The following is a 26,318-nucleotide window of genomic DNA, read 5'->3' on the forward strand; positions in this document are numbered from 1 at the left end:
GGAGAAAAGGTAACTCGTGTATACTGCCGGTGGGAATGTAAATTGGTGCAGCCGCTATGGAAAACAGTATGGAAGTTTTTCAAAACAAACTAAAAAGAGAACTACCACTTGATCTAGAAATTCCCGTCCTGGGTATATATTCGGAAAAAGCAAAAACATTAATTCTAAAAGATACATGAACCCCTTCAAGGCAGCACTATTTACAACAGTCAAGATAAGAAAGCAACCCAAATGTCCTTCAATAGATGCATGGATAAAGGAGATGTGACATTCCATATGTACAATGGAATGTTGTGAAGTGAAAGTTTTTCAGTCGTGTCCGACTCTTTGCAGCCCCATGGACTATACAGTCCATGGAATTCTCCAGGCCAGAACACTGGAGTGGGTAGCCTTTCCCTTCTCCAGGGGATCTTCCCAACCCAGGGATTGAACCCAGGTCTCCTGCATTGCAGGCAGATTCTTTACCATCTGAGCCACAAGGGAAGCCCAAGAATACTGGAGTGGGTAGTCTATCCCTTCTCTTGCGGATCTTCTCAACACAGGAATTGAACCAGGGTCTCCTGCATTGCAGGTGAATTCTTTACCAACTGAACTACAATGGAATGTAGCCCTACAATGGAATGTTATTTACCCATAAAACAAATGAAATTCCACCATTTGCAGCAGCATGAATGTTAGGCCTAGAGAATATTATGCTTAGTGAAATAAGTCAGAGAGAGAAAAACAAATACTGTTTGATATCATTTATATGTGAAATCTAGAAAAGAAAATGAATGTATATAGCAAAAGAAAAACAGACCCACAGATATAGAAAACAAGCTAGTGGTTACTAGTAGTGAGAGGGAAGTCGGGAGGGGCAAAAAAGGGGTGAAGGATAAGATAGAAATTACCATGCATAAAATAGATAACAGCATGGATATCTGGTACAGCACAAGAAATTATAAGCATTTTGTAATAACTTCTAACAGAGCATGATCTATATAATACAGAACCACTATGATGTGCACTGAAACTAATATAATGTTATAAATCAACCATTCTTCAATAAAAACAAAAAACCAAACCAACCAAAAAAGAATGATGATCTGGATTCATTATTATCTCCTTACACAGTAAGTCTTTTAAAAGACACATTCAGCTGTTAAATTGCTCCCTGGAATCAATTAAAGAGCAAAACCACACTCATGGACAGCGAATGGAGAGGGCTAGCACACGTCTCCCAATCTGACATCCAAGGGAACTGAGTCTTGAAAAGGTTAGTGAATTACCTGAGTTTATAGAGTTTGAGAAGTGGGAGAACTGGAATATGTACCATTGAGTAGAAACGTTGTGCTTCTGCTTTATCACAGCTATGCCGCTGTTATGGAATACAGGGAAAGCTACAGGGCTAGATATAGCTAGCTGTCTTTGTTGGACATAGTTTAAATATATTAACTTAGCACATTATATATCTGAAAGAAAATCCTGAGACCCATCATATGATCTGTATCACCCAACCCAGGGCTCCTTAGAAGTCCTTGAAGCCCTATACCTGACAACATCGGCTCTCAAGCTAATATTGTCTCGAGAGTCCCATATTTACATCAAGGCCTGAATGATAGCTTTCCTTTAAAAGCAAGATAGATGCAGATGGCTACAGAAGAATGAAGACAAAGCCTTGCCAGGTGGGGCCCTCCAGATAACCCAGGGCTGACTTGACCAGATGTGTGGTATAGGGAAGAAGTGCTGGCAGGGGAAACTAGTCTTAAATCAGGAGTGGAAAAATCGCCTCACTCAAATGGAATTTTGTAATGTTTACCATCAGGTGGGAAGGGATCACAGCAGTCCTGGTGTTTATGAAGGGCTGACTTCATGCATACAGGACTTTCTGGAGGATAAAAAGCTACTCATGGAGGTTAAAGTATAATGAGGGAGATGGGACATCCATGATGTGACAGTTTGCTCATTAAATAAAATTGTGTCCCTTGTAAAGAATCTGAACTTGGGCAGCTCCTCTGATTTATAGATGGCAATAGTTATATACTGACATATCCATTATTGCATAATAGTAGCTGTTAGCTCAGGAATTAAATGAGGTATTTTCCAGCCATGTAAAGAAAGAGTATATAGGTTAATCAAGTGGTCTCTTGAGGCCAACTGCCTCCACTTAAATTCCTCATTCGTCGCTTTTCTACCTGTGTGATATTGGGCAAGTCAAGAAAACAGTTTGTGTCTCAGTTGCAAAATTAGGATAACAATATCTAATTTCTGAGGATTAAATAAACCATCACATGTAAAGCACGTTTAAGGTGTTTGATACATAGTGAAAATTTAATAAAAATAACTGTAACATACATGTTAATGTTCCAGAATAGAATACAATGTATCTTTAGGGTTTCAATTCCAATTGAAGGATAGGTAGTAGATTTTAAAATCATAAAACCGTTTGAATTCGTTGGATTTATGCTGCAGTGAAAAATTATAATATACTTTTATCATGGGAAGATATGTCATTATTATTGGTACAATCAGAAGAGAAAAAGTAAAATTTGTGATTATATACTAGCTTGTACTTATATAAAAGCATATACTTTTATGTCCCAGAAGCTATTCTAAGCTCTTTTATATAAATTTAATTTGCTTAATCCTTACGACAATGCTAGGAGATTGGTAAGTACTATGATTAGCCCCACGTTACATACATGGAATATAGGCAGAGAGAAACTGAGAAAAAAGAAAAACAAGGCCACCATTTAAATTGCTTTTTTGTCTTATGTTGATGGTAACTATGAACTCTTAACCTTTCATTAGCTGTCATTCTTTTCTATGTTTATAATCTGTTCATTTAATTTTTAAAGTGAAGTTTAATTTATGAATTATTTATATAAGATTTTGCTGATCCCATGGAGGAGAGTCATTTGAGTACAAGGCCAAGCTGACCGAGGAACTGAACTATAGTGGATGGGAAGTTTCTGAGGATCATTTACAGATGGGTCAGAGAACTGGAGAAGCCAACACAAACGACAATTGCTAACAATAGAAATAATTTTGAAATAACATTCTGGTTTAATATGACCAGATTCCAAAATGGTAAGGATGTTTGAATATAGGTACTTAGTTGATTGTTTTATGAAGAAATCCTAATGGCAAACTCTCATCTAGCAAATCGTTCCAAGAAGCTTTCTGTTGGAAGTACCAATAAAAGGGTCATGATTTCTAACTATTCTCTGAAACGACTCTTTAGTTAGGTCTTTTTAGAATATGCTTCTGCTTGAAATCCATTGAATTTATTTCCTTATTATAAACAGTAACCTTTGAAAGGAACATAGACAGTGCTATTACCAGCCACTCAGTTGAATTGAACCAATTACTCAAATCATGATGGATTTGAATTAGTTTTCTTTGTGTTTATGAAAATGTGCTTGTGGAACTGAATTTTTCTTTTCCATCATTCATCTGTAAGAATAAAGAGCAAGCATTTCAGAGTAACAGCATAATTCCCTATGATGGGGGGTTTACAGGCAATGTTGAACTATTTGATACTCTAACAGATTGTGCAAAATGCTTCTAGATATCTGATATTTTCAATTTTAAAGGTAGGATTGTGTATCGAAGTTGCTCCTGTGCTTCATCTACAATAGACCTGCTTCTCTCTTCTGCCCCAGAGAATGGCCAGCATATATGTTAGAGCTGGATAGAAGTTCCTGAAAAAGGAAGAGGAGCTTCCCACATCTCACCACACTTCAGAGCCTTACGTCCTTAGCTTCCAACAGCTGACTTCTAACTCTGCAGGTGAAGACTCAAAGCGAATACTAATGTAGAGTTCCTCCATTCCTTCTGTCTATGAATGAAGCAGTCTATAAGGCAATATTGCAAGCTACTTTACTGAAAGTCATGTGAGAAAATGCAAGAAATCTCTCTCATCCTCCAGATGAAAATTTCCTCCTGAAGCACAGGTGGCCCATTCTACCCTGCAGAGGTAGAAGGGCTTGTACTACCTCCAGTTATCCTGATGGAGGTGATAAGTGTTCTGGTAAGCTCTTCCAATTGATGCTTTTGAACTGTGGTGTTGGAGAACACTCTTGAGAGTCCCTTGGACTGCAAGGAGATCAAACCAATCAATCCTGAAGGAAATCAGTCCTGAATATTCATTGGAAGGACTGATGCTGAAGCTGAAACTCCAATACTTTGGCCACCTGATGTGAAGAACTGATTCATTGGAAAAGACTCTGATGCTGGGAAAGATTGAAGGCAGGAGGAGAAGGGGATGACAGAGGATGAGATGGTTGGATGGCATCACTGACTCAATGGACATGAGTCTGAGCAAGCTCCAGGAGTTGGTGATGGATAGGGAAGCCTGGTGTGCTATGGTCCATGGGGTCGCAAAGAGCTGGACATGACTGAGTGACTGAACTGAAGCTCTTCCAAGCGTGGGAAAACAGTGGTGACTTGTTTCTTCTGGGCATGTGATAGATGGAGAATCTAGAATTTTAGGTCTAGTTATAACCTTCTTAATAGCCGGGGAGTGTGGGACGCCAGAGTTGAAGATGACTTGGTCCCACAGCCATTGTAAGAGTACAAACCTGTCTATACTACTTTGCCTCCCCCATGTCACAATCCAAAGAGCCCAGGAGTGTTAGGTAACTTTTCATCCTCTTTTCTCAGTAGATTACAGTGTTCTGAATGTGTTATCATGTCCAAAATGATATAAAATTCCCTCAAACTACAGTTTGTTTGCATTCTAATTATAATATATAGCCTGAGACTCAAAACCATTTTCCCTAAAATAAAGGAACTCAATATTCTTAGAGTAGCAGAACATTGATTGCCATATTTATTGATACTTCCTACAGTAAAACATCCTAGAGATGGAGTGTGGAGCTCACTTTTGGTTCCAAGCCACTAACTAGAGGGTTTTTGAGAAATGATTTTATAATATAAAACATGAACATAAAAATATTGATGAATATTTCTGCTTTAAATCAAGTCATAATAATTTACATGCAATTATGTGCAATTAAAAGTTAGATGATATATCCCCCCAGATCCAGTGCTATGCCCAGTTTGGAGCCACCTGTAATGTAGAACTTAACTCAAGGGCAAATTTAACTGTCTAAATATAAGAGGTGAGGCAGGCAGCAAAAGACCAAGAGATCTCAGCTGCCCCCTAGTTGGGTTAGCAGTCTTGTTATATTCATGGTGGCTACTTCAAGATCTGTGTTAACCTCAAAACTCAAAATCCATGCAAGAAGCTAAATGGGTCCATCCCCATTAAGAACATGGACTTCAGGTATGAGGGTGGGTTTTTTCCCTTTTTCTTTTCTTTTTGCTCTGAGGAGCTTTTTGCCTCTGCATTCACAAAGGCCTCAGGCTTATGTTCTCCTCAGAGGACCGCAAAGAAGCAAGATCCATTAGACAATGTTTATGCCTTGAGGAGTTCTATCCTAAATAATCATTTCTACCTTATTTGAAATGATGCCATGCTTTTAAAATTCTGATTCTACATGGATCTGGGAGAGGGGTTGGCCAAGGTCAGGGTAGTTATAAGAAAGATTTTAGTAATTCTGTATAGTTGGAAAAAACCAGTACAACAACAAAAGATGGCACAGGAGAATAAGTAAGACAGATATGAATAATCTCTAATTAGCAAAAAAAAACATTTTTGAAACATTGCAAGTAGGTCAGAATGATGAAAAGGGGCACCTAGATTCCCCTAAGGATATCAAACCCAAGAATGGTTGGATGCCTTATTGTGGAGATCTGGCTCCCTCCCACCCATACACCCCTCAGATTCATCCAGGCCATGCTGTTTCTCAATTTGCTGGAAAAAGACATTCCTGCAGACCAGAGGGGCAATGCTTAAAATTCAGATTGGATGCAATCTCATGTAGTGTCTACATCCACCTTCCCTGCCCCCACTAAGAAATGAATATCACCGTTTTCCCAAAGGCCTCTATCAAACTCAGATATTTTTAGACACTACCATGTCTATCTTAGGCCCTGCAGAAGAGAGAGAGATGGGCAAAAATATTTTAAATGTGATCGTTGTGTTCCTGAGAAAACCACTTCACCTCCCCAAACCATGCCTACATCAGTTCAGTTCAGTTCAGTTCAGTCACTCAGTCGTGTCTGACTCTTTGCAACCCCATGGACTGCAGGACATCAGGCTTCCCTGTCCATCACCAACACCCAGAGCTTGTTCAAACTCATGTCCATTGAGTCGGTAATGCCATCCAACCATCTCATTCTCTGTTGTCCCCTTCTCCTCCTGCCTTCAATCTTTCCCAGCATCAGGGGCTTTTCCAATGTCTGCTGCTAAGCTGCTGCTAAGTCACTTCAGTCGTGTCTGACTCTGTGTGACCCCATAGAGGGCAGCCCACCAGGCTCCCCTGTCCCTGGGATTCTCCAGGCAAGAACAGTGGAGTGGGTTACCATTTCCTTCTCCAATGTGTGAAAATGAAAAGTGAAAGTGAGGTCGCTCAGTAGTGTCCGACCCTCAGCGACCCCATGGACTGCAGCCTACCAGGCTCCTCCATCCATGGGATTTTCCAGGCAAGAGTACTGGAGTGGGGTGCCATTGTCTTCTCCGTTTCCAATGTCTACATAGATATAAAATAATACTAACATTCTGTATCCTGGGATAATATGGTCCCTGTGAGGAACCGGTATGATGCATGATCCATTAGGCTGGAGCCAGGGTATGGGAGTGGACCGAGAAATGTCAGGCTGTGGAAACCCATTGTGCAAGAGCCAAAATGTTCTGGGATTGTATCAGAAAGACAACATGCTCAAAATACTGCCTTATGGCACCCAGCTAGAAAGGAAATAAGATGTAACCCAGAAGAGGACCCAATAGATCAGAGGCTAAAGAAAGCAAATGAACCTAGACATCAGAATCCAAGTGGAGACTTAGAAGAAAAGGGGAAGCAAAGAGGGGTAAGCAGGAGATCTGACCCGTATGAGGTGGAGCTGGGTGGGAGATAGTCTGAAGAAGATTAAAGCTCAAGGATCCTGAGATGCCAAAAGAAAGGTTATTGTGGGGACATAATCTATGGGCAGGGGAGGGAGGCTGTGCTGCCCTGGTGGCGCAGGAGACAAAGAATCTGCCTGCAATGCAGAAGACCCTGCATTCAATCCCTGGGGTGGGAAGATCCCCTGGAGAAGGAAATACCAACCCACTCCAGTATTCTTGCCTGGAGAATTCCATGGACAGAGGAGCCTGGTGGGCAACAGTCCATGGGGGTCACAAAGAGTCAGACACAACTGACTTAGGTAGATGAGTAATCTATGGGAAGTCACTCTGTAAAGGGTAAAACTCTAGTTAACTGTAATGGTAGACTGTGTCACTCGGTGCTCTGTGTTCCTATCTAGGGAAGGATTATACTACTCAGCCTATTAAATTCAGATGTGGCCATGATGTTTGCTTTGCCCAGTGAAACTGAAGCCACTTGGCAGAGGTCTTAAGAACTAGCACACACATGCCATGCTCTCTCTCCTCTCTACCTTCATATCTGGTAGACACCAGCCCCCCTGTCTGAATCTTGGGATGAGGGTAATAATGACATCGGAGCAGAGTCCCCACATGACCCTTAATGAATGTGCAGTGAGAAAAAAAGTTTTTCTTATTTTTTCCACTGAAGTTTTTTTTTTCAGAATCACAGAATTATCTAGCTGCTTTTGACTGATACGAATGAAGATTACTGGTTGGAAGTCAGTAATTAATGGTTATGCCTGGTTGGACTTATTTTAATATGACAGGCAAAGTACGACAATGATGTTGCAAGAGAAAATAACTAGGAAAAATACCACTACGATGTTTATTTAGGACGATCTGTAACAAAGAGTGAAGTCTGTGGATAAATTATTACCTCTGCTAATATTATAGCCAGTCAAGTGAAAAATACATTAATAAGAGACTCAGCTTTCTTTATTCTCAAGTACCTTACAGTCTAATCAGAAAGCCTTAACAAATTCATACTCACACACACACATACCTTTTGATAGATAAAAACATGTAAAAGGGTTCAAGTCTTGCTACTGTAAGACTCAAAAGTCAAAGGAGACCAAAGGTACAAGCTTGCTGAATTATATTATTGTAATTGTGTTGTTATTCTAATTATCATCATCATTATTTTACTGTTGCTTTTGTGGTGTTAGATATTAAGATGATAAAATGAGTAGTTTTTGACAGGAGTTGAAAATATAAATTCCATTATTCTTATTTGTCCTATTTAGTATTCTGAACCAGGTAGCCTTTGAATGGACAATACGTGAGGGAAGAAAGGTAATTTATTATTTTCAATAAATAGATGGCTTAGGAATAGGAAACGTGGTGGTTTTTAGTGATGAGACTACAAAAAGAGAAGGGACTGGAAAAAAAAAAAAAAAAAAGATGCAAGTGACTATAATCAGGTAGCCACACAAAACATGCACTCTATCCCTAGAGGGGAATGAAGACAGAGGAGACTCAGGAGCCAGCGAGGGCTCATCTTGGATCATAGAGGCTAATCCTTAAAGGCTGGACCAGGAAAGGGGTCTCTGTTAATGACGAATGTCCCATTCTGCCCCCCTGACTTGGCCTACAGATATGGGCATGTGCAGGGAACCATGAAGAGATTTTTCTTCATCCTTTTTGCATTTGCAAACACAGCTTTTCTTGGCTTACATTAGTAATCCATAGTCCACTGAACATTGTATTGGCATTTGACCCAAGCCCCTAACCATATTCGTGATATGCAATACTGATTATGGGACTATTGGGAACACGAAATGTTCATTTTTCTCAATTGACCCCATATCTACTTTTGAATTAAGAAAAATGTTGAGAACAAAACCAGGCCCCTTCCTGAAACTAATGCTGAAGGGCATTCTCATGAGGACAAAAGCAAATGCAAGTGAGACCGGGCTGATATCGGCTCTATCTCGGGTCATTTAAAAGTGTTGTTCTTGAGCATTTCAAATGAAGAGCCAACTTTTTCACAAGCTCTCTGCAAACTGTTACTGAATTGTATATTCAGTCCCTATTAAATTACTAAGCAGTATTTTCACTTCTGTGGTAGTAATATAGACTGAATAAACTCAAGTATATTCTATTGCTTTTGTTTATGTACAATTGCTGCAAAATAAAGTTTATAAAATACCTAGTGTGTGCTGCGATTCATGGGGTCGCAAAGAGTCGTACACGACTGGGCGACTGATCTGATCTGATCTGATCTGATCTGATGTTTAGTATTTCAGCCAAACAAGCATTTGAAAATGATTGTATCCTTCAAAACTTGAGAACAAGTACATCAAGCCTTTCCTAGCAATGGGAAAATTCACCGAATACATAATAAAATTTTTTATTTGTCTGCTACCACTAATAACATATAACCTATTGTACTTCATAGCTTTCTTCAAACATTCTAAAGTTTAATGGGAAATAAGTGTATACACAAAAATAAATGGATAAATAATTAAACAGAAGTTAGAAACATAAGTGAATAGATAACACACATAAAATAGAGGTTGTAAGAGTGATATGGGGAAACCAGGCCAATAGTTTAGATTTTAGGGCACTGCATGTGATTACAAGAAATCAGATTTTAAGTGTACACAAGATGTTTGAGGAAGACAGAGAAGGATCTGTTTACTTGCATACAGAATGGACCACAGCCCTTGAGGGGTGATTCTGGGCATGTGAGGAAGCCTCTGTTCTCAAAGAATTATCCAACCATTCACTGATGGTCCTCAGGATGATCCTGTAAAGAGACTCAATGGGTTTCAGGTAAGGTTTTTATTTACTTCTTAATATTTGGCTCATACTACACCGACCGACTTTGTAAAGTGAAATTGCAAATAGTCAAATTACTCAGAAAGAAAGGCTTATACTGAAAAGTAGCTACTCTGTGCAGTATTCATCTCTCACGGCTAACCTCAGTTCAGTTCAGTTGCTCAGTCGTGTCCTACTCTTTGCGACCCCATGAATCACAGCACGCCAGGCCTCCCTGTCCATCACCATCTCCCAGAGTTCACTCAGACTCACGTCCATCGAGTCAGTGATGCCATCCAGCCATCTCATCCTCTGTTGTCCCCTTCTCCTCCTGCCCCCAATCCCTCCCAGCATCAGAGTCTTTTCCAATGAGTCAACTCTTCGCATGAGGTGGCCAAAGTCCTGGAATTTCAGCTTTAGCATCATTCCTTCCAAAGAACACCCAGGGCTGATCTCCTTCAGAATGGACTGGTTGGATCTCCTTGCAGTCCAAGGGACTCTCAGGAGTCTTCTCCAACACCACAGTTTTAGAAGCATCAATTCTTTGGCGTTCCTCAGGGAGAATGAAATTTTAACAGTTCCTCCTTTTAGTTCTCTTGATATTTTCTTATTAACAAATTGACCTCACTCTTCCCTATTTGGTCAACATTGACATCTGTGCTCTTCCTTCCATCAAAGGGATGACTTCACTCAGTCCCCACCACCACCCATCTTGATAGTTACATCAGATTCTGGCCTACCAGTTAGTTACCTCTACAATCTTGGAAGGCAGTGGGGTCACTCATTTGTCCCCAGGCCTTCCACTTCTTATTTTTAGCCCCTTTTTTCTTTTTGACCCTAGTCTTCCCTGGCATAGTCACCCCTTACAAAGCTGCAGCCTCCTGTGTATGTTTCCAAAGCTCAGCATCACTAGTCAATGCTCCTCCATCCACACTCCTCTCTCAGAAGTACTTTCTCTCTGCCTCTTGTTCCACTATGTTGTCTTTATCACCATGGGCTTCTATTCCTGCCACTGTTTACTACCACTTTAGCAAGAGGTAAGAAGGGGAGGAGCAGGGGAAGAAAAAAAAAAGAGGAGATGCATGTGTTCTGAATGGGCATTTCAGTCAGTTTTTCAAAGCAGGCTGTATGCATTTTTCTAATAATTGGTTCAGGCATTCAATCCATTTTTTCAAAGAGGTACTGCTGCTGCTAAGTCACTTCAGTCATGTCCGACTCTGTGCGACCCCATAGACGGCAGCCCACCAAGGCCCCACCGTCCCTGGGATTCTCCAGGCAAGAACACTAGAGTGGGTTGCCATTTCCTCCTCCAATGCATGAAAGTGAAAAGTGAAAGTGAAGTCGCTCAGTCGTGTCCGACTCTTAGCGACCCCATGGACTGCAGCCCACCAGGCTCCTCCATCCATGGGATTTTCCAGGCAAGAGTACTGGAGTGTCAAAGAGGTACATGATACCCTAAATTTTAAGCTTAAGGTTCTTTCCTCATAGGGTTAAAATGCCTAATATGGCCAAATATTCACCGAGAGGAAAAAAATTTAACTACATTACTTTCTAAGTGTAGACTTCAGACACACTACCTCATTAATCATATTGGTTTCTTATTTGAAATATAGATTCTTGGCCTGATTTAATTAAATAATCTGGGCCAGGGCCCACCCCTTAAATCTGCAAGCTTAACAAGCTTGTGATAAAATGTAATATTAATGCTATTTTATTTATAAATTAAATGGATGTAATTTAATATTAGTAACAGAAACACAGGTGATTTATAACATTTATGTACTTGCTATACATAAACATAGGAGAAGGAAATGGCAACCTACTCCAGTATTCTTGCCTAGAGAATTCCATGGACAGAGGAGCCTAGTGGGCTGCTGTCCATGGGGTCACACAGAGTCAGACACAACTGAAGTGACTTGGTATGCATGCATGCATCGGAGAAGGAAATGGCAACCCACTCCAGTACTCTTGCCTGGAAAATCCCATGGATGGAGGAGCCTGGTGGGCTGCAGTCCATGGGGTCGCTAAGAGTCGGACACGACTGAGCGACTTCACTTTCACTTTTCACTTTCATGCATTGGAGGAGGAAATGGCAACCCACTCTAGTGTTCTTGCCTGGAGAATCCTAGGGATGGGGGAGCTTGGTGGGCTGCTGTCTCTGGGGTCGCACAGAGTCAGACATGACTGAAGCAACTTAGCAGCAGCAGCAGCATACATAAACATTTCATATATATTATTTAAAGGAAAAATTATAGATGGCAGGCCTCTTACAAACTTTGGGTGTAGAATCAAAAGAGAAATATATACCCTTAATACCTGCCTTTTAAAATAATATGCCATATGACTAGAACTTATGACTGATCTCATTGACATGATTGTAAACTTAAACATTTTTTCAATCAGCAACTAATTATGTTACTCATAAAAAGTAGTGTTGAATCAGCTGAAGTTTGTATTCAGTGATCACACATCATAACTGCTGTTTTTTACTATTTCCTCCGCCTTCTTTCAGTAATTTCTACAACTTTAAATATCAGGAACTGAGATTGGTTTTTCACTATATTTTTAACAAGGATTTTTTAACTGCTTCGTATGATTTTTCTCTCCTCTGAGTGTTTTCAAATTGATTTTTCAGTGGCAAGATTTTTAGTTCCAGACGTTTGTCAGGTATTAAAGTCAGGCTAAAAGGTCAGTAATTCTCAGATACATTCTATTTCATTTTATAAATCATCTTAATGTTCTAAGCTGCTTAATCCTCAAGTTTTCCATGTATCTTCTCTTCTACAGTGCAGCTGTGGAACAGAAAGAAAGAACCCTGCCAAAATGACAGCATAAAAATTTAGAGGGATGGTTTGTATAAAACCCTAATTGGTACTTTATATGACATTTTAAAGGCATTAAGTATTTCAAAGTCATTAAGCAAATGGTTATTATTGTACAAGTCATTTTAAAAGAATAAATTTACCCACCAGGATGTTAACTGCTCAGTATGAATTTCCTTTGAGCAGTGAATAAGCCATAGTGATGTTCTTATATTTTCATGCAGTAATTAGAATAACTAAAATTTTGCAAATATTATCTCTAAATAGAATTAATATGATACGTTTTGTGAAGCTGTTCCTTTTTAGGATGAGACATCAGCTTTTTTATGAGCATGATACATTTCATTCCTATATGTTTTACTGTTTTTGATTTAGGGAGAAATAAACTCGATAATTTTTAGGGCAATCTGTAATCCTGACAAGTATGAAATTCTATTAGGGTTTTCTTTCTTTCAAATGTAATTCCACTGAGTTGCACATTGTTTGTCTGTCATTTTCATTTTTATATTTCTCTGAGCTCCAGCTTCATCGACGACTAATTGAGCATTCACCAGACAACAGATGTGATGGTACAGAAATGCGTTCAAGAAAAGATTAAACCAGGAGGCTGCCAATTTGCAGTTGGACTTTAACCTGCTTGCTTTTTAATAATGCTTGAGTATAGATCCTTATTTATAGGCTTGGTATAAATATTATTAAATCTTTCCAACTATTCCCTTGAGCTTTGAATGTTCACTGACCTGTGAAGATAGCCAAGTGGATAAATAAGCTTATACTTAGACCTGGCAAATCAGAGGGCTATTAGAGCTCATCTTGACTTTTTTTTTTTTAACTTTATGTTACATGATGCATTGATTTTTTTAAACTAAGAAGGCATTTTAAAAAGACACACTTAAACTGACTTCCAATTCTCTTTTAATGAATTGAAAGTGGTAGAGTCATTAGTGCATATCCCAGCCTCTTTTCACATCCTCAATTTCACATTTGCTGGTAGTCACATAAGTTACACTTGGCTTTAGACTTGGAAGGCTAAAGAGAACCTCTGAAGGCAGAAGTTAACAAAGGAGAGGGGCTCTAAGAGCTGTCATGTCCATTCTTGCCACCCCATCCATCTTACTCTGTGTATTCTTTTCCCCATTCCTTCCTTGAAAAGAGTGGTCAGCTATGTCCAATGTTGTCACAAAGAACAAGAAAGATTAATGCTAAAGAGTTTTTTCTTTTTTTTTTTTTTGGTTCAGGCAATTAAAAGCTACAGATGACCTTGTGAAATCAGGTCCTGTAAGAACATGATTCAGATGCCTGCTGGGTGAGTAGCGAAGGGAAGGGGAGGAAGTGGGGAATAGTGGAGGTGGGCTTATCTGTCAAGAAGCTTAGCAAGCATGGCTGGAAGGTAAGCTCCTAGGGTTCTTACTAGGAAGCCGCCTAGACTTGTGCAGTACACAACCTGAACAAACTCAAGCAGGGACGTAGCACCTATAGCTTTTATTCTGAGCACACTTAACACAGGACATATCTGATTCGCAATGAATGAACTTAATGTTTCTTGAATAGCGTCAAAGAAAATTTTACCTAAAAGAAGGAAGAAAAGATTTTTTTAACCACTAGTGATGAAAATGAAAAGAAAATCATGTTTCTATTTTGAAAATTATACCAAGAATCAATTCAATTTGATTTTGAGAATTAGGTAGAGTCAGAAAGAAACAATGATAATTAATAATAGTACAGCCTTGTGTTGACATAAAGCTTGGCAGCTCATGACCTTTTCCTCATATTCATTGTCTACTTCTTTATGGAAAAGTGCAGTATGAGAACTTTAGGAAAGAACTGTAACCTAAAGAACATTAAAAGTGAGATGAAATTAGAAGGTAGGAAAAGTTCTTAAAATAGATTTCTAACAATACTAACTCAGGGTATCATGTGGTAAAAAGACTGAATTGACATTCAGGAATAACCCTGGGATCAGAGAAGCATAGTATATATAACCTATGAAATCATCCTATTTCACCAAATTTCATGTTAGTCTGAAACATGAAACATCTCTGTGCAGCCTTATATGTTCCTGTTTAAAGCTGGACTAGAAAGCAGAAATTTGGGGAGCAATTCAAACAACTATAACGATTATCAAAAACAAAAGGACTGGAACCTACTATGAAACGTTCAAAGAGAGAAACTTTTTGTAAGTCCTTCTTCACTGTTTCAGCTCATGACGACTATCATAATGTAACTGGAGGGGAGAAGGGCTGATACTGATCATTCCAATGATAATTATCTTATAAAAGAAATATCCAAACTTGGCCTGAAGATCTTTGTAGCAGCAGATCTTCATCAAATGTTCTTTGGCTTACCTAGTTCAGCTTCCTTTGTGGAAGAGCATTCTAACAGAAGCTTGCAGTGGTTAATGACCACAGAGGGGATAGAAGAGAAAATGCGCTGACTCACTGAGAGGAAGTAAGCAATGGAGGAGTTAGTTTAAACAGAGGTTGTCAGAGGGGGTTTTGGAATCTACTTCTCTGAAGAGTTTTAAAAATAGGCCAGGCACTCATCTCCTTGGGATGGGCTCAGGCTGCATAGTAGCTAGAGAACAACCACAGCCCTCTCGTGTTCCCTGCCACCTCTACTGTCTATAGATGACAACAATATCTGAGGGGCCCCTGGGCAGGGAACTGGTGGTAACCTGGCTCGTTTCTAACTAGAGTCCTTGTTTACCCCATGGAATGATAAGTATATAAGTGAGGGTGGGGTCAGATTGTTCCCTGAATCACACTCTGTTAGCATTACCGAGCAGGGTGCTCCGTTCACCAGCACCGTCGGCTGAAAAGCATGGATACCAGTTAGTATTGAATGACAGTGCTCTGTTGGATTTCATTTGTTCCACTGTTTTGTGTGTCTGTGTGTCTTTGTGTATGTGAGAGAGAGAGAGAGAAAATATAGTAAGTTACACTAATTGGAAAGGAAATTCGGTTAAAAAGTCTGGAAAACATCTGGGGAAAATACCTTCATGTCCTTGTGAAGCATTTGATTCTGATATTAGACTCTAACCCTTAGCATTTGAATTTCCTTGGATCGGAGGCTTATCCAGGATTGTTGTCTCTTGCTAGCAGGTGGGGGGTTTCCTCTTAGAGAATGAGCTCCATTCTAGTCCCCTAGAGCTACTGGGTCATGGCCAGCTTCTCAGGAGAGCCAAAGAGACAGCAGAGCTGACAGGCACAGGGAGACTTAGCTTTGAATAGCTTGCACCCCATTATTTGGTGGGTGGGTGTTGTTGCTAATTGTTCTTCCAATTCAACAAAGAAAGTGGTGATTTGCCAAAAATCAAGGATGTTCCATCTTGAGGATTAGGCTGAATGCTTTCAAGAGAAGCACTTTTTTTTTTTTTTAGATGAATTTTATCCTATAATATTTTTCCAATTTATTTAGGTACTTTGTCCAAGGAAAATAGTATAAGTGTTGTGCCATGTAACCAGAATCTTTAGAATTAGTACAACTTTTTCTCAGTGAAGGTCTATCTTTATTCACCAAGTGGGCTCAGATGGCCTGTGTGGGGTGGGGTACCTGCCAAGGTCACAATCATGCAGGCTGCCCAGAGGAGAGTGGACCTGGCAACCCACCACCTAGTAAATTCACAAACAGGTGGTGAAATTAGGATTTTCTTTTTTACTTGTTAAACTTTCCTCAATGCCTCCCATAATCATTGCTTTTCTGGAAGGTCAACGTTGTTTTTTTTTTTTTTTTTTTTAGGAAAAGGAGTCTTTCCTTCATCTCCTAAATGCTAAGTTGATGCCCTTCCCTAGAAGTCTTTCCATTAATTAAGTTGGCCTGAAGGTCATAAACCATGATCGATATGGAGGCTGGTTGCTGCAAGGTGCTAATTGACATCCCCAAAGAGAAATAGTGTCAACAATCAATAGAGAAGAGCAAGACACTGGTAGATTTATGGCTTTGATTTTTGAAAAGGTATGGGAATGCCCTGTGATGTTTTCCCCCGTACTCCTTTTGAATGTTAATGCTTTCTTGAAGATGATTTCAGACACACTGCTAGGATACTGCCTCTACTCACTGAAGCAGAATTCTCTGAAGAGTTGCTGAGGCAGAACCGAAATCATGGCTCGCCTCAGAGAAGCAGCTGTATTGGCCGCTAATGATGCCTCACACAGAAAGACGATGCTCCTTTAACTCGGGGTTTTAATGGGAAGTTTCTAAGCCTGAAACAACAGCTTTAGCTCTGGGGTGTGCCATCAGCTGCTTGCAGCTACCACTGCCTACTGCTTTCTCACAGCCTGGTCGGGAAGAATGGAAGCTAAGGAGGCTTGTAACTACCTGTAACTGTTCCACCAGGAAATGGATCAAGTGTTTGTTCAGCCAGATCCAGGTATTTGACCAAAATCTGTGTCTATGGTGGGCTAATTAAATGCTTTCCTCTAACTTTAAATATATGCATGAGCCATGATCGCATGGATGCCTTTTGGATCCAAGTTCTGAATTTAGATCCAGCTGTCAGATAAAGTCTAATTAAATAGTTGCTAGGTAAAGTTAATGCACGGGGGTGAAATGTAATGATGCCTGTATTTTTAAAGCATGCTTAAGTTTATAATGCTACAGACACTGGATAAGAGAATACTAAAACAGGCTTTTTTCTTTGCTAAGCTGCAGTAAATTATTCTTGAAAGCTCTCTGCCCATTACATTTTTTTTTTTCTATTCACCTAAAACATCCCACCTTCCAAAATGTAACAGGGATGTTCTAATTTGGTTACAAAGGATCATGACCCAAACAACTCATAGCGACAGTGCTGATTGTCCCTGTTGTCCCTGGGCAGTGTGTAGCCCTAGCCTTTTGAGGTATCAGCAAGCACTCTCTTTCACTAGGAAACACACAAGGAAAGAGAAGGAAAACTGAGTTGAACAGTAAGGTTACTGTTTGGACTTTAAGTTCCAGTGTGCTCATGGTGCCTTTTGACACCCCCCTTTACTGACTGGGCACTTGCAGGCTATTTTTCTGATGTTCTCAGCAAGGCTGCAGTCTTGCCCTGCAGTCCCTTTAAAACTCGTACAGCAGATGTTAGGAGGAAGATGAAAATAGGGAGGAAGTAAAGCTGCAGTCAGGGCTCAGGCTGAAGATAAAGGTCCCCTGCTGACCAGCATGGTGAACTGGCTACAGCAGGGTTCACTCCCCAAACCAAGCAGCAGATGTGTCTGCAGGCTGACTTTGCAGAGATGAGCAGAGGAAGCCGACCTCCTGTGCAGCAGTGAGGTCTAGCAACAGTTCTGAAACTGCCTGTTGACATTTGTAGCTGACCACACTCGCTTGTCTTTAAAACTGGTATCTATGGGCTTTCTACTAGCCATGCGTCTAATTTTCGAGTGTATAAATTAATATTTACTCCTAACCATCCTGTGAATTTGGAATCATCAGGGCTATTGTATCAGAATAGGAGCAGTGTTGAAAAAGAGGAACATGGAAGATGCCATGTATTTATGTGAGCCAGAAAAATGGGGAGAGGGTGGTTAAAATGCCTGAAGTACTTAGAGTCCGGAAATCTCTACCTCAAGGTCTTGGCTGGCCACCAAAAGGGCCATGTATTCTGTGAATTTATAGGAAACATTTTGCATCTTTGCATGTATATCCTGGAATGCAAATTGCTCTTCACTGGATTCATACACAGAATTTCTACGAGAAATGAGGTGACTTTGGTGGTGAGCTCACAGTTGTGGGGGGATATGTGTAATAGGGTTGACTGGGATGTTTACACGTCGGGGGTTGGTGGGTGGGATGGACGATATACCTCCAGACACTCCAGCTATACAGACAGCAATGCAGTTGAGGCTTCCTTAAACTCAAAAAAGTAGAGAGTGATTCTATTCTGCCTCAGTTTCAGGGTATATTATTTCTTCCATTTTTACAAGACATGTTCACATTTCAAAGCCAAGCGTCAGAACTATTACAGGATAACGCAGCACTTTGAGGAAGTTTGTCCCTGTCAGTTGTTGCAAATTCAGTCCTGCCTACCTAGCCAACTCCCTCCCTATTTCACAGTCTACGGATTGGTCTCACTAGGCTGCTAGATAAATATAAACAAGGTACACAGGACGTCTTTGTGGGACAAGGTGCCCTGTCCGTCACATGTGAGTGTAAACTGGACAAGCCTGTGAGTGTTCTTGCTCGATGGATGAACTGGTTTTACATCTGCTTTTGAAAGCACATCAAGTTCACATAACTAGGTTTGTGGCCTACAAGGTTTAAAAATTAGGTACAGCAGTTATATGGTTTCAGAGTACTTAAAATACAGACTGCATTGTTTCACAGCACCCCGCAGGGCATTAGCAGTTGAAGGATGATGATGTTCTACTCATTCCCCTTTGAAGGGGGCTACTCTTGAGTTTTTTGATTTGGGGCAGTTTATTTAACAATCTTCATTACTGCATGGGAAATGAGCAATAAATCTCATTTTGCACAACAATGAGATAAAGAGAAAACACTCATTCGTCATCACCTAGTTTTTGAACAGCTCACAATGTGCCAGGCAGGACTATACACACAAAACATCTACTGCAACTGTTATTGCAACGCATCACGAGAGGGACGACCACAAAAGTGAGGTGGTGAAATCGAATGCCTGTGTGTGGTTTCCCAGGACAAGGGGCCAAATGCAATGAATGAATTCTACTGCTGTCACTTGAAAAATAAGAAATATATCATTACTTTAAGATAGTTCTCTCCAGACAAAATATTTTTTCTTACTGTGAAATTTTATAATGAGATGAACAGTCCAAAGGCTCCAAGATTGAGAAGGCTATATGTTTACATTGATAGTTCCCATGTAAGACAATATGATTCAGGATATTTTAAATGGCTACCCTTCCCCATCAAAAAGCAATCTAGGTAAGAAAGGATTGACCCCTTAAACAGAAGGGAGAGTGCTTAATTCCAGCTGATTTCTATATTTCAGACCCTACCCATCAGCAGTGAGGCCAAAGAAAATTAAAAAAAAAAAAAAACAACTGCTTCTTAAATCATGAGCTCTGTGACTATTAAAATGTCATTGTGACTCAGATTATTTGTGATTCTTTGAAACAAGATCTATTTCAACCACAATGGTCTGACATCCCAGTTAGGGTGGATGACATGTTCTTTTTTTCACCCCTTCTCTGTACCACCCAGCACCTCCAAGGTTGAATTCAGTTCCCTGAACTCTAAGGGGCCAGAGGTTTGTTTCAACCTCTATTTAGAGAGGCAATGATCCCAGAGCAGCAAGGAATTCCTCAAGGAGCCTGTTGTTTAAAAAGGGGACGGTGAGGAGCACAGTGGAGATACATCCTGTAATAGGTGCTGCTGCAGAGAGCAGGTGAAATGTTCCCAGGGACAGAGCGCAGGAAGCGTCGGTGCCTTGGGTGAAGGGAGGACTGAGGACCTGCTGGGGAGGAGGACTTTGGCGTGGACCGGAGGGAGGGAGAGAAAGCTGCAGGTGGGAAGAGGGCGAGGAGGAGAGCATCTGGCGGACAGCATCATGACTCAAAGCTCAGAGGTGGGAAACCCGGAGGTGTTCAAAGGATACCAAGTGTGAGGTGGAGCTGCTGAACAGCCAGAGTTGGGACGCTCTCCCTAGGTGACTGCAGATCAATTACATGTAAGTTTGTTCTTGTCCACTGGTCATTTTGCTCAAAACCAAATGTGATTTGATCTTTGTTCCTTTCTGAACTTACTTTGGAAATATAGTAATACCTCAGAAAAATTCCACTGACAGATTGCCATCTAATTTGTGGTCCAGAAAACAGGTGTATTAGGTCCACAAGAGGGTTAAGGGGTTGGTGAGGGTCTTGGATATTGGAGTACAAGGGTGGTCTGAGGGGAGGAATGGTAAATTTCAACTTAGAAAGACGAATCATGACGCAGTATAGAGGATGTATGGGGTAAGAAAGAGAGGATTTCTCTCCAAACGGACTAAAGTGCGTGGCCGATAGTGAGAATGACTGTGGCTGAGATGGACTCCTCACACGGGGCTTTGTGACTAATTCAGGGTGTTTGCACTTTGTGAACTTAGAGTCCAAGGAGCTTAGTTTGAGAAAAGGGATGTATTACATGACTTTTGAAAATGGCAGCTTTCAATTAAGCTTTCCTTGGTCCACGTTAAAATTAGACTTTATTTCCTGAGCACATACAAAGGGACCAAGCAAAGGGAAGACAGGTGTGCTGCGTGATAGGGAAAGCCAGTCAGGATTAAAATACTGCTGTGAGTGACTCTGGTCCTTCTTAAAATAACTGCCTTTTGTTGTTATTAATGCTGATAATGGTTGTGTCAAAATCTTTCAAAATAATTTACTTGCCCACATTCCACTATTCATCTGAAAGGAACATTTCATTGTTTAGGTAAAAGCAATTGTGACCGTTCCCTAAGAATCATTTCTACCAAAAAAAGGAACACTTTACTCTCAGGCACTTACAAAATTTGGATGTCTTTGAATATTCTTGTACTGTGGTGGCCAAGTGATTACATTTATTTCTATTTCTGCATCTTACACTGATGCTTCCTTTAGCTTAAACATGCTGTTGAGCTTTCCAAATTTGTAAATTATTGATTAGTTGATTGCAGGTTTAAAATCAAGCAGGCTCTTCTAGGGATTTCAAGTAGTTCCAGGCAAAACTGGGAAATAGTTGGCATTTCTTTCTGAATTTCTGGATCTCCATTTCCCTTCATAACCATCTCCTCTTCTCATCTCTACCCACTCTCCCTCATCCTTTCCCAGGACTCTCCCTTTGGACCATCGACTCATAGCCCCCATGTCTGGTTCCCGCAAGTCCCTCTAGCAGCCTCTTGCTCCCAGCAGGATCTTCCTTCAAATTCCTTTCTATCTACCTCTTTTCTCCCTCCTCCAAACAAGAACAGTTCAAAGACAAATCCCTGCTAATGTGTTAATGTTTCATTTTCCCTGGTAAAATACTGCACTTTAATAGAGACCTGTGATAATTTGACCAAATGAAGTTACTTTAATAGGAACTTGGGCATCATGGTATACTGGGAGGGGAGAGGCTTACAATCTGTAAAGATCTGTAGAGTTCTCAAAATGCTTTCATCTCTCTTGTCTCCTCAGTTTGGTATATCTAAAAGGGGTTGGTGGTGAAAGGATCAGAGAACAAGAATATATATATATTTATATTTTAGCAGGCTTCTCAAAACACCTGATCAGGTTGCAAAGAAGGTTAACTATATCCTTAGATCTGCCTTTTAATCAGCATAGCATGGTAAAATTGCAAATTAAAACTGAGTGTTATGACATTCTAATAGTTGGCTTCCCTATGAAGAAGTGATGCCCCAGACTCATGTATAGACAGATGTCACTGATAATCTGAATTGAGATGACTAGGTTGTTTACTGGGACTTCCTGGAATGGTTGCCCATCACTGCATCCCCCAAATGAATGGTGTACCAGTTCTAGAACCTGAGTTATGGAATAAGCCTAGGAATTATAGGATGCTTAGCTAAGACAAAAGGACTTGATACTTTGCCTTGTACTAAGGACAAGGCCGGAGCAGACTGGTCCAGGGTGTCATGATGGTGCTTGTCATGATAGTAAAGTGAAGACCAGGGGTGGGAAGGGAGGGACTGAAAGGCATTGCTATATTAATCAGACAGCTCATGGCCAGGGTGTCATTAACACAGTCTCAAAAGGTTCTTTCTCCACTGTTGTCATTGAACTTCACAGATCTAGCCAACTTTGTGTTGTAAATTTACAGTTAATGGTCCTCTTTTTTCTACTATTTCCCTTTTGGATTATGTAATGTTTTCATTAAAAAAATTTCCTAAAAATGCAGTCCTGTCTTGGTTGTGTTAAACAACAGACAAAGAAAATGGCTCTGGCTTCACTTGGGCCAGACGGAAAATGGACATAGTAAAATGGATTTTACTAAGCCAGTGGGAAGGCCAGGGATCAGTAGGATATGGAAAGACAAGAGGCCATATAGTGTGTCTCAGTGGTAAAGAACTCTCCTGCCAACGCAGGAGACGCAAGAGATGAGGGTTCAGTCCCTGGATTGGGAAGATATTCTGGAGGAGGAAATGGTAACCCATTCTAGTATTCTTGCCTGAAAAATCCCATGAACAGAGGAGCCTGGCAAGCTACGGTCCACGGGGTCGCAAGAGTCAGACAAAACTGAGCGCAGCACAGCTTAAGCATCTATTCCTCTATCACCACGAGGCTTTCTTTTGACCCAGGTTTTGGGGAATTTTTTGTTTGGTATGATTAAGTCCAGTTTGGGTATTTGGTGTGGGTATGGATGTCCTTAGAAGCACCAGGGGGAGCTGCCTTGGCTGCCTTTCCTGTCCCCTCTTCAGTTCCTATTAACACTCAAGACTGGTAGGGTGCTTAAAAACAAGCAAACCAAGCCCAATCCATGAATATCCTCTACACGCCTAAGGAGATCTTTTAAAAAACAAATTTTATTCCAATCGTATTTTAAAATAAAAATGAATCTACTGTAACTATTCCAACCTTTAAAAAATTCAGAGTCAAGGAGCTGCAAAATATTATTTCCCCTAAACTGGTAACTCCTTCCTCCCAGATACCAGTTGTAATTCCCTTTATAAACTATTTTTAAACTGTGATTTTATAAACTTTGAAGTGTCAACATATATGCAAACTGTTGTTATGCTCACTAATTCTATACCTCAAGACAATGATTATAAGTTAACTGAAGAAATACTATGTTAATCCTTTAGGCCATAATTCTATTTTTATTTGGTTGCTTATTTTCACTGAGCATAATTTCTTTTGAATTCATGGTAATTTCCATAGATGACTATGTAATTTTTTTAAAGACAGATTCATAAATATGTCCTATGATTTACCTATAATGTCTGATGTAAGTACTTTTCTTTATCAAATTTGATTTAAATAGGTTTAGTTCAATATATGAAGCTTTCACTGGCCTTGATGTCTACTTCAATATGCCTTTAAAGACAAACAGTAATATCCATACACCTTAGTTTTTCTACTTGCAAAATAGAAATAGTGATAACATTTCTTTCTTTCTCTTCCTCTGACCAAATGGTCTTAAACAAATAGCAGGAAGCTGCTGTAAGGCTTTTGAAAAAATGCAATCAATTTCTTTTCCCTAGCTCGGTTCTCTAGGTCCTTTCCAGGATCAAGTATTGAACCAGGTTTTTGTTTTTTGATGAAAAGAGAGAAAAGCAGCAGGAGTCTGATGGTTTGGGAGTCTGAGACCCCTGCCTTCTCCCTTGGCCTGGGCGCGGCGAGAGAGAGCAGAAGAGGAGCAAGGCAAGAGAGAGCAGAGGAGGAGCAAGGCAAGAGAGAGCAGAGGAGGAGCACGGTAGCTTCCTTAGTCCTGTCTTCAGTGAAGCAACACTTTGTTTTCCTTTGCTTTTCATCTTTGTATGCTTTTCAAAGGTTTCCCCTGACATTCATCTTCATAATAACACCGTGAGATAGCATGCGGCCATTTCTACTTCTCATCTTTCCAACTTAGTGACCTCTTCAAGGTCCCACACACAGTAATACGGAGGCTAGAGACTGGGGACCCAAACCCAATGCTCCTTGAGAGAGTTTCTATATTAAGCACCTTTTCCAGCCTGGCTCAGACAATAAAGAATCTGCCTGCAATGCAGGACACTCAGGTTTGATCCCTGGGTCGGGAAGATCCTCTGGAGAAGGGGATGGAAACCTACTCCAGTATTCTTGCCTGGAGAATCCCATGGACAGAGGATCCTGGTGGGCTGCAGTCCATGCGGTCGCAAAGAGTTGGACACGATTGGGCAACTTCACTTTGACTTTTCACTTTTATGCTTTGGAGAAGGAAATGGCAACCCACTCCAGTGTTCTTGCTTGGAGAATACCAGGGACGGTGGAGCCTGATGGGCTGCCGTCTATGGGGTCGCACAGAGTCAGACATGACTGAAGCGACTTAGCAGCAGCAGAGTGACTAACACTTTTCCAGCCTCAGTTTCCTCATACTACAGAGATCCCTGCTTTCGTGGAGCCTGTGATAGAGTGGCTATCTTCTGTTGTGTTTAGCTACAGTCCTGGCACACAGCTGGTGTCCAGTCAATGGTCTCATTATAAGAATGATGTGAGAGTATTATTACTGGAGGGAATCTGGAAGAGACTTGGCAGGGAAGCTAGGTTTGGATGTCAAGTTGGCAACACACCTGAGGTCAACATTGCCTTGGACATTTCTCATCTTCTGTACTCTGGTTGCCATCCCTGCCCATCCCTCCTGGTCCCACATGGCTACCCTGAGAACAGTCTGGTAGTTTCATGCAAGAGTAACATTTTCTTCCCCATAGTTATATGGAATTAAGAATCCCTGTTGAAAAAGCTTAGCGATTGCTTCTTCTCTCTGAAAAATAGGATGGTGAGCCCAGAAATAAAGTTGCCCTTTGATGTTTACTCCCTCTCTTCCCTTCCTTTCTCTCTGAAGCATCTCCAAGGTGCAGCCACCATGATCTCGGCAGGCTGATGATGGAAGAGAAAGAAGCCGGGAGACCCTGTGCTCCAGCATCCCTGGACGATGGATGGAGGACAGCCAGTCCCTTCTCCTCTGTTGCCCCTTGGGAATGTGTCATCAGATTCTAGCATGTCTCTGGAGCAGAAAACCACATTTGTTTTTGTGATTTTGTTGTTTATTTTCTTGGGCATCCTCATCGTCAGGTGCTTCCGGATTCTTTTGGACCCATATCGGAGCATGCCAACCTCGACCTGGGCTGACGGACTTGAAGGCCTGGAGAAAGGGCAGTTTGACCACGCCCTTGCTTAGCAGGACAGCAGCAGGAGTCCATCCTGAGGAAGAGAAGTGCTTCGTGTCTCAGTGAGAGGTTTTCTTTAGTCACCGTTCTCAGCAACTCAAAGTCTTCACCCTATCTGGTTCTAGAACCACAATCCATTTATTCAGTAAACATTTGAGGACATTGGAAATGGAGGTTTCTATTACCAACCCAAAATAGGAAAGTTTCAGTTTCGACATTTACTCAATGAATGAATATTGTTGAATGTGTGTGATGATGAAGCCAAGAGTACCAATAGTGACTTTGCCTAAAATGAAGCCCTACTGGACCTGGGGGACCTGACTAGGTCACCAGGGAAAAAGACCTGGTTTGAATCTGAAGGCAGGACCAGAACAGACTTCCTTGCTCTAATTTTGTCCCCCAGCTTGTTTTATTTTCATGGGAATCTGGGTCCTGGGCAGAGAATGAGGAGGATGCTGCTGAGTGGACAGACCCAAAGCAGGCACTTGCTGTCTCCTAAAGCTAAGAGCAATGGGAGGCAATTGGGAATGCTTAGAAGAAGTGATTGATCCCTGGGAAATACGAGTGAGGATGATGTTATTTTACTTTTCAAATACAATGAATTCAAAGGTTTGCAAACTATTTACCAGGCCAAGTGCATTCTATGTATTCATATTAATAACATGAGTAGAGGTAGCGATACATAATCTGAATTTACTGTCTTTGCACAATTGATTGAAATAATAGGTAGCTATTTCAAGTTGTGCTTTCTTTTTTTTTTTTTCAATAACAAGTTAACTGCTTGGAGAAGACTTTTATAGTCTTAAGAAGGATGTATGCTTATGACTGATATAGAAACCAAATAAAACTTTTCAAGAAACAGAAGTGTCTCCTCTCTCTTATTTTAGCGCTCTGGAAGCAGTGTGTTATATCGAATGCTGAGGACTAATTGTTCTGAGAAAGAGAAAAAGACCAAAGACCATAAAAGGTCATCTGATTCATCCCTCTCCCATTTCAGGAAGGGCTTCCACAG

At 40.7% G+C, this 26,318-nt stretch overlaps 1 protein-coding gene and 1 long non-coding RNA gene across 10 annotated transcripts in view; one reads left to right on the forward strand and one right to left on the reverse strand.

Annotated features, from left to right (window-relative positions):
- LOC112586947 overlaps window positions 1-26,318 on the reverse strand; it is a 506,468-nt gene that overhangs the window by 119,053 nt on the left and 361,097 nt on the right. The window lies entirely within an intron of this gene.
- Window positions 15,244-26,167, forward strand: CTXN3 (cortexin 3). 4 transcript variants are annotated; one of them, XM_044947842.2, is made up of 4 exons: window positions 15,244-15,382; window positions 16,291-16,506; window positions 16,829-16,921; window positions 24,982-26,167. In XM_044947842.2, exon 4 carries the CDS (start codon window positions 25,072-25,074, stop codon window positions 25,315-25,317), a length of 246 nt encoding a protein of 81 aa, XP_044803777.1. In that variant the 5' UTR covers window positions 15,244-15,382; window positions 16,291-16,506; window positions 16,829-16,921; window positions 24,982-25,071; the 3' UTR covers window positions 25,318-26,167. The 4 variants fall into 4 exon arrangements, with proteins under 4 accessions (XP_044803777.1, XP_006073411.1, XP_044803778.1 ...); XM_006073349.4 differs by lacking the exon at window positions 16,829-16,921; XM_044947843.2 differs by lacking the exons at window positions 16,291-16,506; window positions 16,829-16,921 and having other exon boundaries at window positions 15,363-15,382.

This window comes from Bubalus bubalis, chromosome 9, assembly GCF_019923935.1.
Source record: "Bubalus bubalis isolate 160015118507 breed Murrah chromosome 9, NDDB_SH_1, whole genome shotgun sequence".
NCBI lineage: Eukaryota > Metazoa > Chordata > Mammalia > Artiodactyla > Bovidae > Bubalus > Bubalus bubalis.